This window comes from Aptenodytes patagonicus, chromosome 3 (assembly GCF_965638725.1).
Source record: "Aptenodytes patagonicus chromosome 3, bAptPat1.pri.cur, whole genome shotgun sequence".
NCBI classification, from domain to species: Eukaryota; Metazoa; Chordata; class Aves; order Sphenisciformes; family Spheniscidae; genus Aptenodytes; species Aptenodytes patagonicus.
Genome location: NC_134951.1, coordinates 105700059 through 105714074, shown reverse-complemented (window position 1 = coordinate 105714074; position 14016 = coordinate 105700059). Strand labels below are relative to the sequence as shown.

Below are 14016 nucleotides of genomic sequence, written 5' to 3'. Positions count from 1 at the left end.
TTCCATTCTGCTTGAATTTTCTGGTCAAGTTATCTTATCCAGTGCTATTAAATTCCTTGTTTGCTACACCAGGAACAAAGAACATTCTTATTTTCATGCAATGTGAGGTTAGTTTTGTCCAAAAACTAGGAAGATTCAAGTGCCCAAGAGAATCTAGAAGCTTCAGATATTACATGTTGACCTTGTTCCTTGTCAGGACAATTTTATGTGGTGATAACATTTTATTTTCCTGATGAGATCAGCAAACTGTTTGCTTTTAGTGGCATTCCTGATGCTGGATGCCCAAAGGTGGGGTAGAGCCAAGATGATGCTCATGCTGTGACCACATTGACAACTGTTTACATATCTCATTGAAAAGAAGAAACTTATTTCCTGCATCTTTTAACAGTAGACCTGGCAGACCTCGCAGCCGATGGTTGGGGATGACCCTGCTCCATTTAGAGCGATGGCTTTCCGCCCTTGTTTTGGATTGTCTGTGTAGAGAGCTTTGTAAGGTTAGACTCTCTCAGTTACCTTTCCTGAAACCAGTCTCCTTAAAGAGGGTGTTCTTCTAAAACACAGATGCAAAAGGAGCCCTCTGATGGGCAGAGAATGATGATAGTGGCAGAATGTTTAGTATAAATACGGGGGGGGGTGTTAGCTTCACCTTATCTAGTACAGGAAGGGCTTGTTCCAGAGTTTTAAGGATTTTTTTTTTTTTTTAACTTTCCATCTCTAATTTAGCTCAGTCATTAATAAGAATGTTCTGCTTGTAAAAATAACTCTGGATAATCTAAAAATATGTTTGAAAATGCTTCTAAATACATCAGCACTTACCATTGCTAAATGGTGACAGTCATTGTAGCATTATTGGAAAACCAGTTGTTTTCCACTCTGCATATTAATATTCATTCAAAATGGGTATAACGGTGACCGCTTCTTAAACCGCTAAGAAGCGGAGTTTATATCCAGAGACTCAAGTATTCTGGTACTGTATTGGTTCATACAAGAGCCTGGATGGATTCAAGCAGGAAAGTGGTGTGCTGCGTTCCATTGGTCTCTCACAATACTGGTATCGCTTATGCTGCTTTGCTACTCCATTAAAGTGCCAGCTCATAAATTGTTTCTAATGAGTATCTTGTAAGATCTTGTGATAAGTTTCAGACTAGTAGGTACATTCTTAGAAAACTACCAGGCTTAACTAGGTATCGAGCTGTAGAGTTGTTACCCATTAGGTAACTGAGAAGTGGAGATAAAGAATATCTGCAGCTTACAATGGAAACTGCGTATGAAGCCAGGTAATGCTAGACTTCTGTCCTGAGCCCACACACGCGTTCTGTTAGTTCTGAACCGTCTTCAAACTTGCGTAAGCAAGCATCTGTCCTTCAGAAATATACTGTGAAACACAATATTGCGTTGCTGAGTCCTTTTATCTCTTCACAGCAGATAGGCAGAAGGGAGTAAAAATAGTGCTTGGCAACTCGGTTGTGTTTGGGGACAGAGAGTAAGTCTCTCTTAGTGTTATACCCTAAACAAAAATGGTCCTTTCTCTGTGGGTGTGTGTTTTACTTGCCTCTACGTGGTTTAATTTTAATCTGCTGTACGACGTCTGGGCTTCGAGATAAAGTAGTTCTTTATTACCTGTCTTTGTCATTGTTCTTAATATGCACGCTGAGGACTTGAGCTATTTACTGGACCACCAACGATTTCATATTTGTCTTTGGCCAAAGACTTTTCTTCAAACTGTATTTTACCTGAGATAACAGTTGCTAATTTCTGGTTGCTGACACTGGCTTTACTAGAGCACAGAGAACTCCGCAGTGTGAGAAAGACGTAGGTAGAATTGCTACAAAGGCTACAGAAATATCTGAGTTCGTGTTGATGCCATAGTTGGAAAATAAAATTGTTAATCTCCTTTTATTGAAATTATCTCTGTATACTGAAGCACCATTATTTTTTTAATTCGCTCATTAGAGCAATGCTTCGCTGTTTTTCTCCTCCGCTTACAGCTTACTTTTCCATGCATCAAACTGAAAAGAGGAGGTACAAATGACTCGGCAACAAAGCAAGCAAAGATGTTGAAAACAGTAACAGCAACAAAAGCATTCTTCAGAAGTGTCTTATTTCTGTAGTGTGACATTCCCTTATCTGTTCAGACACTTCCCACATGATTGTGGTGTTACTTCAAATTCTTTTCAGTATAATCAATCAAGACTGCGTTTAAAAAGAAATGAAAAATCCGCTAATGAAAATAGAAGCATGGCATAGATGACAGGGTAAATGAGAGCTCACCTGAAAAGAGAAACCTACGTTTCAGAGTATGAATTTGAATTTTTCAGGCTAGCCTGATACACAAATCTCTTCTGCATTGGCCTCCCAGTGAAACACAGCAGATACATAAGTTCTTGTATATATCAAAAGCCACTTAGGGTCTACTGAGGAGGTTTCACAATTACTGTAAGACTTGAAATTCTATTTTGAAAAAAATCCAGTGAGGTATGGTGGGTTGTTTGGGGGTTTCTGTATGTATGTATCTCAGTGAATTCTGCCCTGGATATCCGACTTTCTAAGTAGACCTAGTATTCAGCGTAGAAGTACCAAAACATTGGTAATTCTTCCATTGGGGTTTTTAAAATAGAGCAGCAATATTTGAGTACACTTGCTTACATGGTCAGTTTTCAGTTTAAAACCTGCCTTGGAAATTTCAGACAAAGATGCTGGCATCCTTTGAAAAGCACAGAGGACTTGTTTTCTGGGATACAGAAGAGCTATTGGCACTTAGTGATGTCATTACATAGCTTCTGCCTGTTGAAGAACTGTTTCTTCAAACAGTGGATGAACCTTCTCAGTCTTTTATTTCTTTCTGTTTCAGTGCATGAACTTCATAGCTTCTTGGTTTGTACTTTTTTAAGGATAGTAAAATAGTGTGGTGGTATTCTCTTTAAAAAAAACAACCCAGCAACTTAGTAGCTTCTATCAAATGCTGTAACACAGTATTTGATAGAAGATAATAATGCCTATGTCTTCTGTGTGCGTCTGGCTGGTAACCTGGAATATTCCAGTTTTGTATCCTTAATACCTATGTGATCTGTGAATCAGAGAGAGGATGAACCGTGCAGTTAGACTATACCAAACTCTTGTTCTCTATGTTTTGGGGTGGGCTGGGGCAGAAGGGAGGAGTTTTGTTCTTCACGTACAGAATGCATTTCCTAGGTGTCGTGGTTTAACCCTAGCCGGCAACTGAGCACCGCACAGCTGCTCACTCACTCCCCCCTGGTGGGATGGGGGAGAGAATCAGAAGAGTAAAAGTGAGAAAATGCATGGGTTGAGATAAGAACAGTTTAATAATTGAAATAAAGTAAAATAGTAGTAATAATAATAAAAGAATATACAAAGCAAGTGATGCACAATGCAATTGCTCACCATGCGCCGACCGATGCCCAGCCAGCCCCCGAGCAGCGGCCCCCCCGGCCAGCTTTCCCCAGTTTATGTACTGAGCATGACGTCACATGGTATGGAATGTCCCTCTGGCCAGTTGGGGTCAGCTGTCCTGGCTGTGCCCCCTCCCAGCTTCTGGTGCACCTCCAGCCTTCTCAGTCAGTAGGGTATGGGAAGCTGGAAAGTCCTTGCCTAGTGTAAGCACTAACTAGCAACAACTAAAACATCGGTGTGTTATCAACATTATTCTCATTCTAAATCCAAAACACAGCACTATGCCAGCTACTAGGAGGAAAATTAACTCTATCCCAGCCGAAACCAGATCACTAGGTTTAATTATGTTTGTTTCTTTGGTAGGATTTTTCCAGTTAAAGATGTACCTGCAGAGCCTGAAGCTCTTACACACTGGTTATATCAACGATTCATTGAAAAGGAGGATCTCTTGACGCATTTCTACGAAACAGGTAGGATGCTACCGAGCAAAGAGAATTGTGCTTTGTTAATGTCTTTTCTTACAAGGATCTCAAAATGGTTTAAGAATGCATATACATTCTTCACACAAATACAATAGATATAATTATCAATACTTCCTATGTGGCAAAAAAAGTATGATAAGAAATTATCTAGGAAAGGTAAATTACCCAGGTAACATTAGAATATAGGGTAGTGTTTGGAAGCTGCCACATTCAAACGGATCTAAGGAAATCCTCTTTTTTTCTTCAATAACATAGTTTAGCCATGAAGCCTGCTGCCACAGGATTTCGTTGAGTTGGAATAATTCAGCAAGATTCAAAGAGGTAGTGAACATTTACATGCATAGTAAAAGTATTCAGAGATATGTTAAGTTTGGAGGGGATATAAAACCTTCAGGGTTTAAAATGAGCAAGTTCTTGACTAAAAGGGATTAAGTAAGACTCTTATGGGAGGCAGGTTACTTTATCTGCTTAGTGCGGCTATTTAGCGTGTTCCTCTGGCACTTGTACTGTTAGAGAAAACTGATCTAAATAGTCTGCAGGTCTAATCCAAAACCATAGTCCTCATCTGTTTCCTGTTAAGCTAAACAGAAAGATGCTATGGTTGGAAGGATCTGGAAGAATTACATAGCATAAAGTCTCTGGAGTCTTGATCTGCAGCTCTGTGCTGTGAGTACTGGCCTCCTTGCTGTGAGGTACCGAGGATCACTTTTATAATACACTTTCAATGTTAATGGATCAGAGGAATCTAAATAAATTTAGGGCATTAATAACATTACGGAAGGGATACTGCCAAACGTGATATAAAGTATCAGGTAAATACTTTGAAACTATAGCTGGAGAAGTGTTTCCTCGAGGCTCTTTTTTTTCCATCCAATTGATACTGAAGTATGTCATCTGCCCTCCGGCAGGTAGGGGTGTGTGTGTTCAGAATACAAAACAGAGGAATTCATCAAAATAAAAAAAAGAAAACCCAGAGAGGAAAATACAGAGGGGTTTTTTTAGACATAAAGGAAAGGAAGTTTATCAAACATAGACTGAGTAGGAAGACTCCAGATGAAATAATGCAGCTTGTCTCTGAAGAAAAATAATCTCTTCATTAGCAAGTAGCACAGTTGTTGAGGGGGGGAAATATTGTCTCTTGAATCAACCAAGTTTAATATTCCAGAGTGACTATATTAAACAAAGACGCTACTTCTATTAGATGATTTATTGGTTTAATTTGGTTTTGAGTGCTTAATTTATCAATGGTAGCGCTTAAAAAGATTAATGGAATTCTTTAACAACCCAGAGTTGTATTTTGCTTTATGAAATACTGCTGTCACTCATCCATCATTGATGGCAAAAGTCAGACCCTGCTATATAAATTGCATCCAAATGCATATATTGGACTTTATTAGACAAATAAGTTTGTGAATCTGTTTAAAACTACAAGTGTAGTCAATAGGGGGTAAGGAATCCTTGTTATTGAGACATTATTTCACAAATACCATTAAAATAAATCATACCCAAAAAATCTAACTAGACCAGAATTTCAGAGAGTATAATGAATATAATCAGATTTATTCGTTGAAATGCGCTTCCAAAATAGGATAATGGGTTATAATTTGCCAATGTAATCAGTATGAATTAATAAGACATGTTTTAAATGTAAATGCTATGACATAGACCTTATTAGACATAAATTAGCATAATTTAAAGTTACTACCATTTGTGCCAGTTGAGAACTAGCTTGCATTGCTTTTGTTGGCTTACTGCAAAAGTGCTGTTACAGTTTTTGGAAACCCCCTGGAAAAGTCCTGAGGCCTAATGTGAGGGGAATCCCTGAAGCTGCTCAAGAGCTAGCTTTGTGTTGACGTGTTACGTTGTCTCAAGTTGGTGTGGTTTTAAGACTTAGGGTTGTTTCAGCATTTTGATTATTTTTTTTTTTACTTTTTTTTAAATACACACTGCTTAGGAACTTCTCTCAGTTCATAAAGCTTACTTCAGAAAGCTGGAGTAACATTTAGTGCTACGTGAAACTTTAAAAGTTTGTATTGACAATGTCACTGGTAGGAATACATTCTTTTGGCATATTTTTATTTGGGAAGAGGAAAAAACAAAGCCTAAAACACCTTTTTCCTTTTTGCTATATTCCTAAGTGTTAAGAACTTTAATGGATCTGGGGAAAACCTGTAATATTAGACCTCTTAAAATTAAACGAAAGACAGTATCTGCCTAAAATTTGAGCATGAAACTGTCCCATCCTTTCTTACAGGTGCATTTTACACATTTCATCTATAAAGTTAAAACTGTTTACAGTTAATATCTGTAGGTATGAGCAACACAAAGACTCCTATTTTAGCAGCTAGTGGAAAGCTTGTATTAGCAAGTTCATGATTTCTCTGAAGTCTTCAGCAGGATAACCTTGAGCACTGCAGTAACACAAATGAGATGACATTTAGCAGGACAAAAAAGCTTGGAGACTAATTAAAAAACTCCCTGTAAACTAGGAGCTTATCGGTTGGAAATGAGTAACTGTATACCGAAGTCATCATGCTCCTCATTCACTCTGATCATAGCCAGCTGGTGTGATGTAGCTAAAAATGTAAGCAATGTCATCCTACCGGGCAACAGGAGAGGGTTGTCACCAGTGCTACAGAAATACTCTTCATTGCACCAAATCTGAAACCTCATCTGGAAATCCTGCATACAGGTCCGTCATCCCCGTTCAAGAAATATGAATTGAACCGGGAAGAGGGACAGACAATAGGTGCTAAGGTGATTAAGGGGAAGGAGGAGTCGTTTCTGTGAAGGACAACTAAAAGTGCATGGCTTGTCTCAGCTAGGAAAGTGAAGGATCATTTTCTCTGTAAGATACAAGTTGGCTTGGGAGAGGAGGAGGGGGAAGAGACAGTTGCTATCAGTACCAAGGAAAAAGAGAATTTATTTAAACCAAAGGTCAGTGTTGGTGCAGGAAAACAAATGAGCCATGGAAGAACAAATGTAGAGTGAACAAATAGAAGCTTAGCAATGAGAATTACTGGGGAATAAATGGTGTGGCAAATCTGCCCGGGTGTGAAAGTACGTATCAGTGAGAGGAGGATGGGACTCATCAAGGGGTTTTTTAGGGTGGTTTTTTTAGGGTGGTTCTTAGTTGTTTTTTGTTGGGTTTTGTTGTTGGTTTTTGGTTGGTTTTTTTTTTTTAATTTAAGAGCATTCATAGAGGAAGAAGAGCGTTGTCTTAAATGCTTGATTGCAATTCCTCCAGTGATTGCAAATGTGAAGCATAGAGATAAGTTGCTGATGGTATCTAATTGCCCAAATTGTGTGGTTTCTGAGATTCAGAATTGACGCTGCTGTATCTTTACTCTTTGAATCATTCATCTCCTGTTCTTCTATGAGTAGTTGTGACTCCATAATGCTGCAGCAAGTACATCATCTTCTCTGGTATATTTAGAGTTTTTATATCCACTGTTCAGGACTAACAACAACAAAGTGGTCTTTGTGCATCTCAGTAAAATGTAACGCAAATTATTTAATATGCTGATGTAAATACATGCCAACAATTTGCTTATGATCATAAAGCTCTGATGTATTCAGACACATGTAATTTAGTGTTTTAAGTCAGAAAAGGTCAAAATAGGGAAAAATTACTTTTTTTAATTGTGTCAGCTGTATCTCCTGCGAGTCTTTCTCATCTGAACAGACGTTTCAAAAAAATATTTCTGAAAAACTGAATAGCAAATTGTAATGCTTCCTTAGTCTATAAGGCTGACTGGCCAATGAATGTTCAAACAACATATGGAAACTATTGTTTTTAAAAAAAAAAAAGGTGCATGTGTATATGTACCTATATATTCAAGGGGAACCTTGAGTGTGTGTGTATTGCTTCTTCACAGTATACAAAATCATTACCAAACAGCTGTAAAGTTTAATGTGGAGTCCATTCAATTTGATCATACGGACATTAACATAACTTCAAAAATAACACAGAAAACTTAGTTGACAGTCGGATCTCCCTGCAAAGTTGAGGATGGCTGCTTTTAAGGAATGCTTTGAAGTTTATGCTTAAAGTTTAAGTATATCCAAATGAAATGAAAATTGTTCTTAATAATAAAGAAAAGGGTGTGTTTTTTTAAATTTTCTTGAAGATAACTGATAATGGCGGAGAGTCTTTTGAAAGTTTAACAGCATAATACAGAAGTAACCGATTAATTGTTTGTGGGCACTGTTGCTGGGACAAACAGTGACAGTAAAGAATCGTGCATTAAGGCTATCGTTCCTGCTGCAGAAGCATTAAATGTGTTTTCTTTTCTCTTTTAGGAGCTTTTCCTCCACTACAGGGTCAAACAAAAGCTATTTCTCGGGAGATGACCCTCAGTAACCTGTGGCTAGTCGGCATACAATCACTTGCGTTTTTGTCAGGCGGTATGTGGTACTGCATCTTTCAGTATTTTTATCATTGCCTGTTTTAAAAGTGGAATGGGACCTGAGGACACAATGGGAATCCAGGCTCTTGCAAATGAATATCATGTTGTATGTGCAAATGCGAATATTCAAGAGTAAAGGAAAATACTGGACGGACTCTTACCTCTCTTTGGGGAAATTTTAAAACTCCACTAAAAGTGAAGATCAGTAACATAGTGACCTGATGATGTATTATTTTAAGAATTGTCTGTATTTTTAAAAATGTATACTCTCACCCACACTTAAGCAAATTCAGCATTTGGACAAAAGGTGCAATCGTACAACCACCGTAGAAGAATGTCTGTGACAAGAAAGCTCTGTCACCACAAGTATTTCTTGGCATTGTAGTTAGAGCTCAGAAAATTCAGCAACTTGTCTCTTCAGTAGTCTGTACAGCATTGGTGTGGTAGAGATTCCTCATTTGCACAAACTTGTGCTTTATTGCAACTCATTGTGCTGGAGTCAAAGATACTCGGCAGAGCTGGTGGCGGTATCTTTGCAGCTACGCAGTCAGCAGTTGTTGTATTAGACACATTGATCTAAAACCAAGACCCAAATAAGATCCAGCGTCAGGTGTGTTTTGTGAGGAATCAGTCCTCAAAAAAGCATTGCAGCATCATCGTGTGATTAAAAACTATCCACATTTGATGAATCAGCCCATCCCTGCTGTGGTCTTACCATCAGCTCTCCGAATTCCGTGTGCTACCAGTATCTCATCTTATGAGGAAACTTGGAAAATATAAAGTCCCTTGGTTTATTTTTCCCTTTTTGTTCAGAATGCATCTCAACGATCACTATCAGTTTTCACAATGCACTTTTGAAGGTGAAAATACAGTGAAGGAAAGACATAAAACTTAGGGAATAGGGGAAAGCTTTATTTGTCACGCATTGGAAGCCAGAGCAATTCTAGCTGTTTCTGAAGGTCTGCTGGTGCTGCTGGTGATTTTTAGCCACCTTTGTATTTTGTATACTGCAGTCCAACCAAGGTGACCTTTGAGTGGTTTATAGAGGCCTTTTTCTCCCCGCTAGTTGCAACAGCGCTAAATATACTTGTGGGAGAGTTTAAATAATTCAATGCCAACCATCTTAATGTTTTGCTAAGGAGTAATAGAAGAAAAACTAGTTTCTTAAATAGAAAAAATAGGTATAATTGCTATCATAAATCTATAGGAAGATACTACTGTGGAAAAAAAAAAGTATGGTAAATACTCTGAATAACTACATGGAGGGCAGTATTAATTAGCGTACCACTGTGCTAAAATCTTACTGGAAGAGGGATGAGTTGAATTTAAAGGCAGACGGGAACAGAAGACACGTTCGGATGTGTAACATAGGATACTTTTGAAAGGATGTCTATGATGTACTGTCTTACTTCTGGCAGGTCTAGTTGGCATCGTGTTTATGTGATTATACACAGATTTGAGAGCTGTTCCTAAAATAAAACTAATCTCTCTAAATACAAGCAGGATAGCCAGAACTTCAGATGTTGGCACACTGCCTTTTACAGAGTAATTTTACTGAGAACAAAGTAAGCCCTCAGTAGTTTTGGCTCCGAGTTAGCAATATTGATCCCCCTTCTCTCTCCCTTTCCTGTTACATGAATCACGGTGGGTGGTGTGCAGAATACAAAACCTAGCCAGTGTTCCCTTTGCGGGGGGGGGAGCTAAGAGCATACCAAAATACGAGGCAATGCCAATTTCCCTGACTTAATGGAAAAATACCTAGTCAAATATGCCACCCCTGTCCCCCCAAAAGCAGTAGTTTTATCCCGAGGTAGCTCAGTGGGATGGCTGCAAAATGATACACCATAGTAAGTTCCCTGAACTATAAGTCCTCTCATGGACGTGAAAGAACCACTGCAGCTGGGAGGCAAAGGACGGGGTTGCCTACAGTGTAATGTTTTAGGTAAGATACTGTTTCTAAATCCCTTCTCTTTACACCCAGTCACACACCTGAATTCTGGTGTAACGTAAAATCCGTTTAAAAAGAGGTATGCCCTGAAAGGGAGGCAGTCTTGGGAGTATGTTTTTCTTCCTGTTGCTCTTGTACATTGGCTAAAGTACAGCTGATGGAATGAATGTATTTAATCTGCCATTTTACAGGAGGGTGTTCGGGGCAGCCCGGTGCCGTTACCGTGTAAGTGGTTACGTCTGCTGCACGTGGGCGTAAATGGACTCTCAAAACTGCAAAATGCAGATGCAGGCTACTCATTTCTGTCCTCTGCCAGGTGGCTTGATCAGAACCACAGAGATGCCCATAGTACAGCTGGTTTTATTTTGAGCTGGGACAGTCTGGAGTGATATAAAAAGGGAAGTTTATATAAGCAGATTGCACAGCAGTAACTCACATCAGGAGGTTGTTCTTTGTAGACCCTGTGAATTCCATGTCAGAGCATACTGTTTTTTCAAATGCAGTACATTTTTTTTTACACACACACACACACACCCCCCAGTGGATTGCAGTCAATAGTGAGTGTTCACATGCTGCCTAAAGAAATTAGTAATGCGCAATAATGTTTCAGATAATCATTTGATTTATCTGGTCCTGTTCATTTTCAGTTTGTTCCTCCATAGTTCTTACTATTGCGAGACATTTGTTTTCACGCACTGATTGTTGTTTTGGTAGGGTGAGTAAATAGTATTAGGTCTTAGGGTTCTTTCCTGCCTGCACTGAAAAATGTGAAGAGAGCCTGACGTTGTGTCTCCTTACGGCTGAGTTGCTGTAGATGACAGTGGAATGAAACCGTTCTTAAGAAACTCGGAAGTACCTTCCCAGCACGAACTTGGATGCTGCTTCATGAAAGAGAATAAATTGGATAAAAGAAGTTTTTCTATTAGGGGAAAAACATAAGAAGTATACAATAGATAGGAAACGCTGTGCTAAAAATACCATGCTGGTCAAGACTGTTTGGAGCTTAGCAGGCTGGTTTGTAAAACGTAAATTCCTGTCGGTTGCAGTTCGGTTCTACCTTCTGGCAGTCGGCCAGCGTTACAGTTGTAGTGGGCGTTTTGCTGCGCCATCCGTGGGCTTCCTCTTCTGAAGAGTTCAAAATGCGTTTGCTAGAAAATGATGTTAGTGAACCATACAGTTGATCACAAAACGGTTAATTAACATAACTTTGAATTTATATTAGGAGAAATATAAGGGAGGACTGTATAAAGTGATACAGAATGAAAAAATTACAGAAAAAATGCTAACTGAAAGCTGTTGCACACGGAAGTGAGAACATAGCGATATAAGTGTATTGCGAATAAAGATGGTTCTCTGCCAGGGTTGCACACAAAACATCTGTACGTTTCTATGTTTAATTGTTCATAAACAAGTTGTTACAATTGAAACGATGCAGGTCCTAACGGTTTAGCATTACTGCTCTTCGAATCCCATTACGTGGAGTATCTGCCTATTCACAACGAGCAGCGTTTTCTTCAGTGCCCTTTGGTGAGCGCACCTTCCTTACAGGTTCTCTACTATTTTATGTACGGTTCTATCAAGCTTTTCAACAATGATGTCGCTTGCAGGAGGGATTTTTTTTTTTTTTTTAAGTTGCTCTTACCAGATTTTGAAAAGCAAGATTTCAATTTACCAGGCTCACTGGAAAATTAAAAGCTTCCTTCTCCCTCCTTCACCCCCAGCATCAAAAATAAGATGCATCTTATTGCAGTAAAAATGCAATGATCACTGTGGTACTGTTCATTAGTCACTTGTTTTGCAAATGATGTAACTGGTTTTTTTTCTGTCTGACACTGCCATAAAGTGCTGTTAACTTTTTTCACCTGTTTGTACAAGATAATACAGATACCGATCACTGTGTGTGACAGGATTCAACTGCTCCACTTTGCCTTGACATAAAATTTTGGGACCAAAGGTACTTAAAACTGGCATTTCCAAATCACAAGACTGGGGTCGGGTGCATTCTCTTGATAGTCAGCTGGAGATTTTGTGGTGATCTGATACAATCACACAAAATAATTACACATCTGGGGTACTGTATTGTTTGGAAATAATGGAGCCATATGAAATAAAGGATTATTTTGCAAAATTGCATATTTGATAGTTTTTACACTTTTTTTAAAAAAAAAGAACAATTGGAAGAGCAAAATTGAAACCATACTCTGGTTTAAAATGTCTGCATACGTTATGAACACTTCTGAGCAGCTTTATTTTTCCTGTAAAAACTGTAGACTACCTGGCTGTGATACAAAAGAAGTCTTTAAAAGGATTCTATGCATTTTAAAGTTAAACCTTTTATTTTATCATTGGATAATGAAGTAATTATACACCGAACAACTGTCCTATTAAAGTGAGTTAGTTCCTTAAAATTACTCTATAATGGTGTTCATTTTGTATGATGAAAATTCGCTTTCTTGATACCAGTTATTTTCACCTCCAATTTTCTCCTTCCCTCCTGTGTTACCTGCATCTTTGTTTTGTGTGACAAAACGGGTGCAGAAGCCTGTAGTGACTCTCAATGATTTTGCAAAGGGCTGGCCATGTTTGGAATTATTTTATGGAATTTATTTCATTGGATTTTTTTATCAAATCTTTCCAGCAGCCAAGATGTCTTTCAGAAATGTAGATGGGTACCAGAAGCGGCGTTTCTCTACAGAGATTTAGGTGTCTTTTCCCTTTTTTTTTTTGTTGTGTGTGGCAAAAATAAAGTTGATTTTTTTTTTTTCCAAGATTATTTCATGTGCTTCTAATCTTTAACAGATGAGATGACTTTCTTTGGTTGTATTTATTGTGCTTATATCCAATAGATACACAATCTCTATTGTGCTTACCATAAACACAACAAATAGCAAAATGACACTTTGGTTCGCTCTACAACTGCAGTGCTAATTTGTGATAGATAATGTTGCTTATTAGAGCTCTCATCAGGAAGGACACGGAGACAAATGTTCCTTTGCCAGAAGCGGTAAGGGGAGGAGTGGAGCAGTAAGGAGGAGGGGGGAAAGCAGCTTCTGCAGCCCTCGCTCACTCCAGCACCCGCTGGGAACTTTGCCGACGCTCAAGCTACAGAGTTTCTCCGCAGGTCCCTGCGTAGCAATGATTCCCCTTGAAGTCTCTGAGAGTTGAGGGCGCGCCAAGAGCAGAACCTGGGCCCCCATCGACCCTGGATTGCCACCATCCTAGAAAGACATGAATCCAACCTTTTTGCGAGCAAGGCTGTAATCATTTTGTAGATAGGTATATTTTTCTAACAGCGAGTGGTCTGTTTTTAAACAACTTCAGCTAGGCAAAGCAATATCGAGTGGAACAGCGCCGTTCATTCTGTGGCCCTGGCATCTCTCGCTACCGATAGCTCTTAGCTCTGCGTCACCTTCCGTGTTAACTGCCGGTGTGGAATACCGCAACATACAACAAAGGACAAAGGAACTCCTTGGAGCGTAGTAAGACATCTCGCACAATTTCCAAAACAGCGCCATGGTTGTAGTTACGTCTACCTCTTCGTTTCCCTTCTGGGTTTTGTCTTGTTTCTCTGTGAGGGGTGGGGGGAATCGGGGAGGGAGAAAGTGGGAGGGGAAACTTGAAATCTGAATATAAGATGCTGGTGGGGGATCCAGTGCTTACCAGCCGTGTTGTCATATTGGAAAAGCCATTGTTTTTAATTCCTGCCTAGTATGAAATGTTTGTTTTAAAGAAATCCTTCCTGCCAGAAAGAAAAATGTATTTTTGA

The 14016-nt window shown here is 39.0% G+C and overlaps 1 protein-coding gene across 2 annotated transcripts in view; it reads left to right on the top strand.

The window, feature by feature from the left end:
* The window catches only part of LPGAT1 (lysophosphatidylglycerol acyltransferase 1), an 83081-nt gene extending 70698 nt beyond the window's left edge, over positions 1-12383 (top strand). For both annotated transcript variants that reach the window (XM_076334514.1, XM_076334513.1), the window contains exons 8-9: positions 3775-3881; positions 8196-12383. In XM_076334514.1, coding sequence (XP_076190629.1) covers positions 3775-3881; positions 8196-8347 — 259 coding nt within the window. In that variant the 3' untranslated portion in view covers positions 8348-12383. The remainder of the gene's footprint in view (positions 1-3774; positions 3882-8195) is intronic.
* The last annotated feature ends 1633 nt before the right edge of the window (positions 12384-14016 follow it).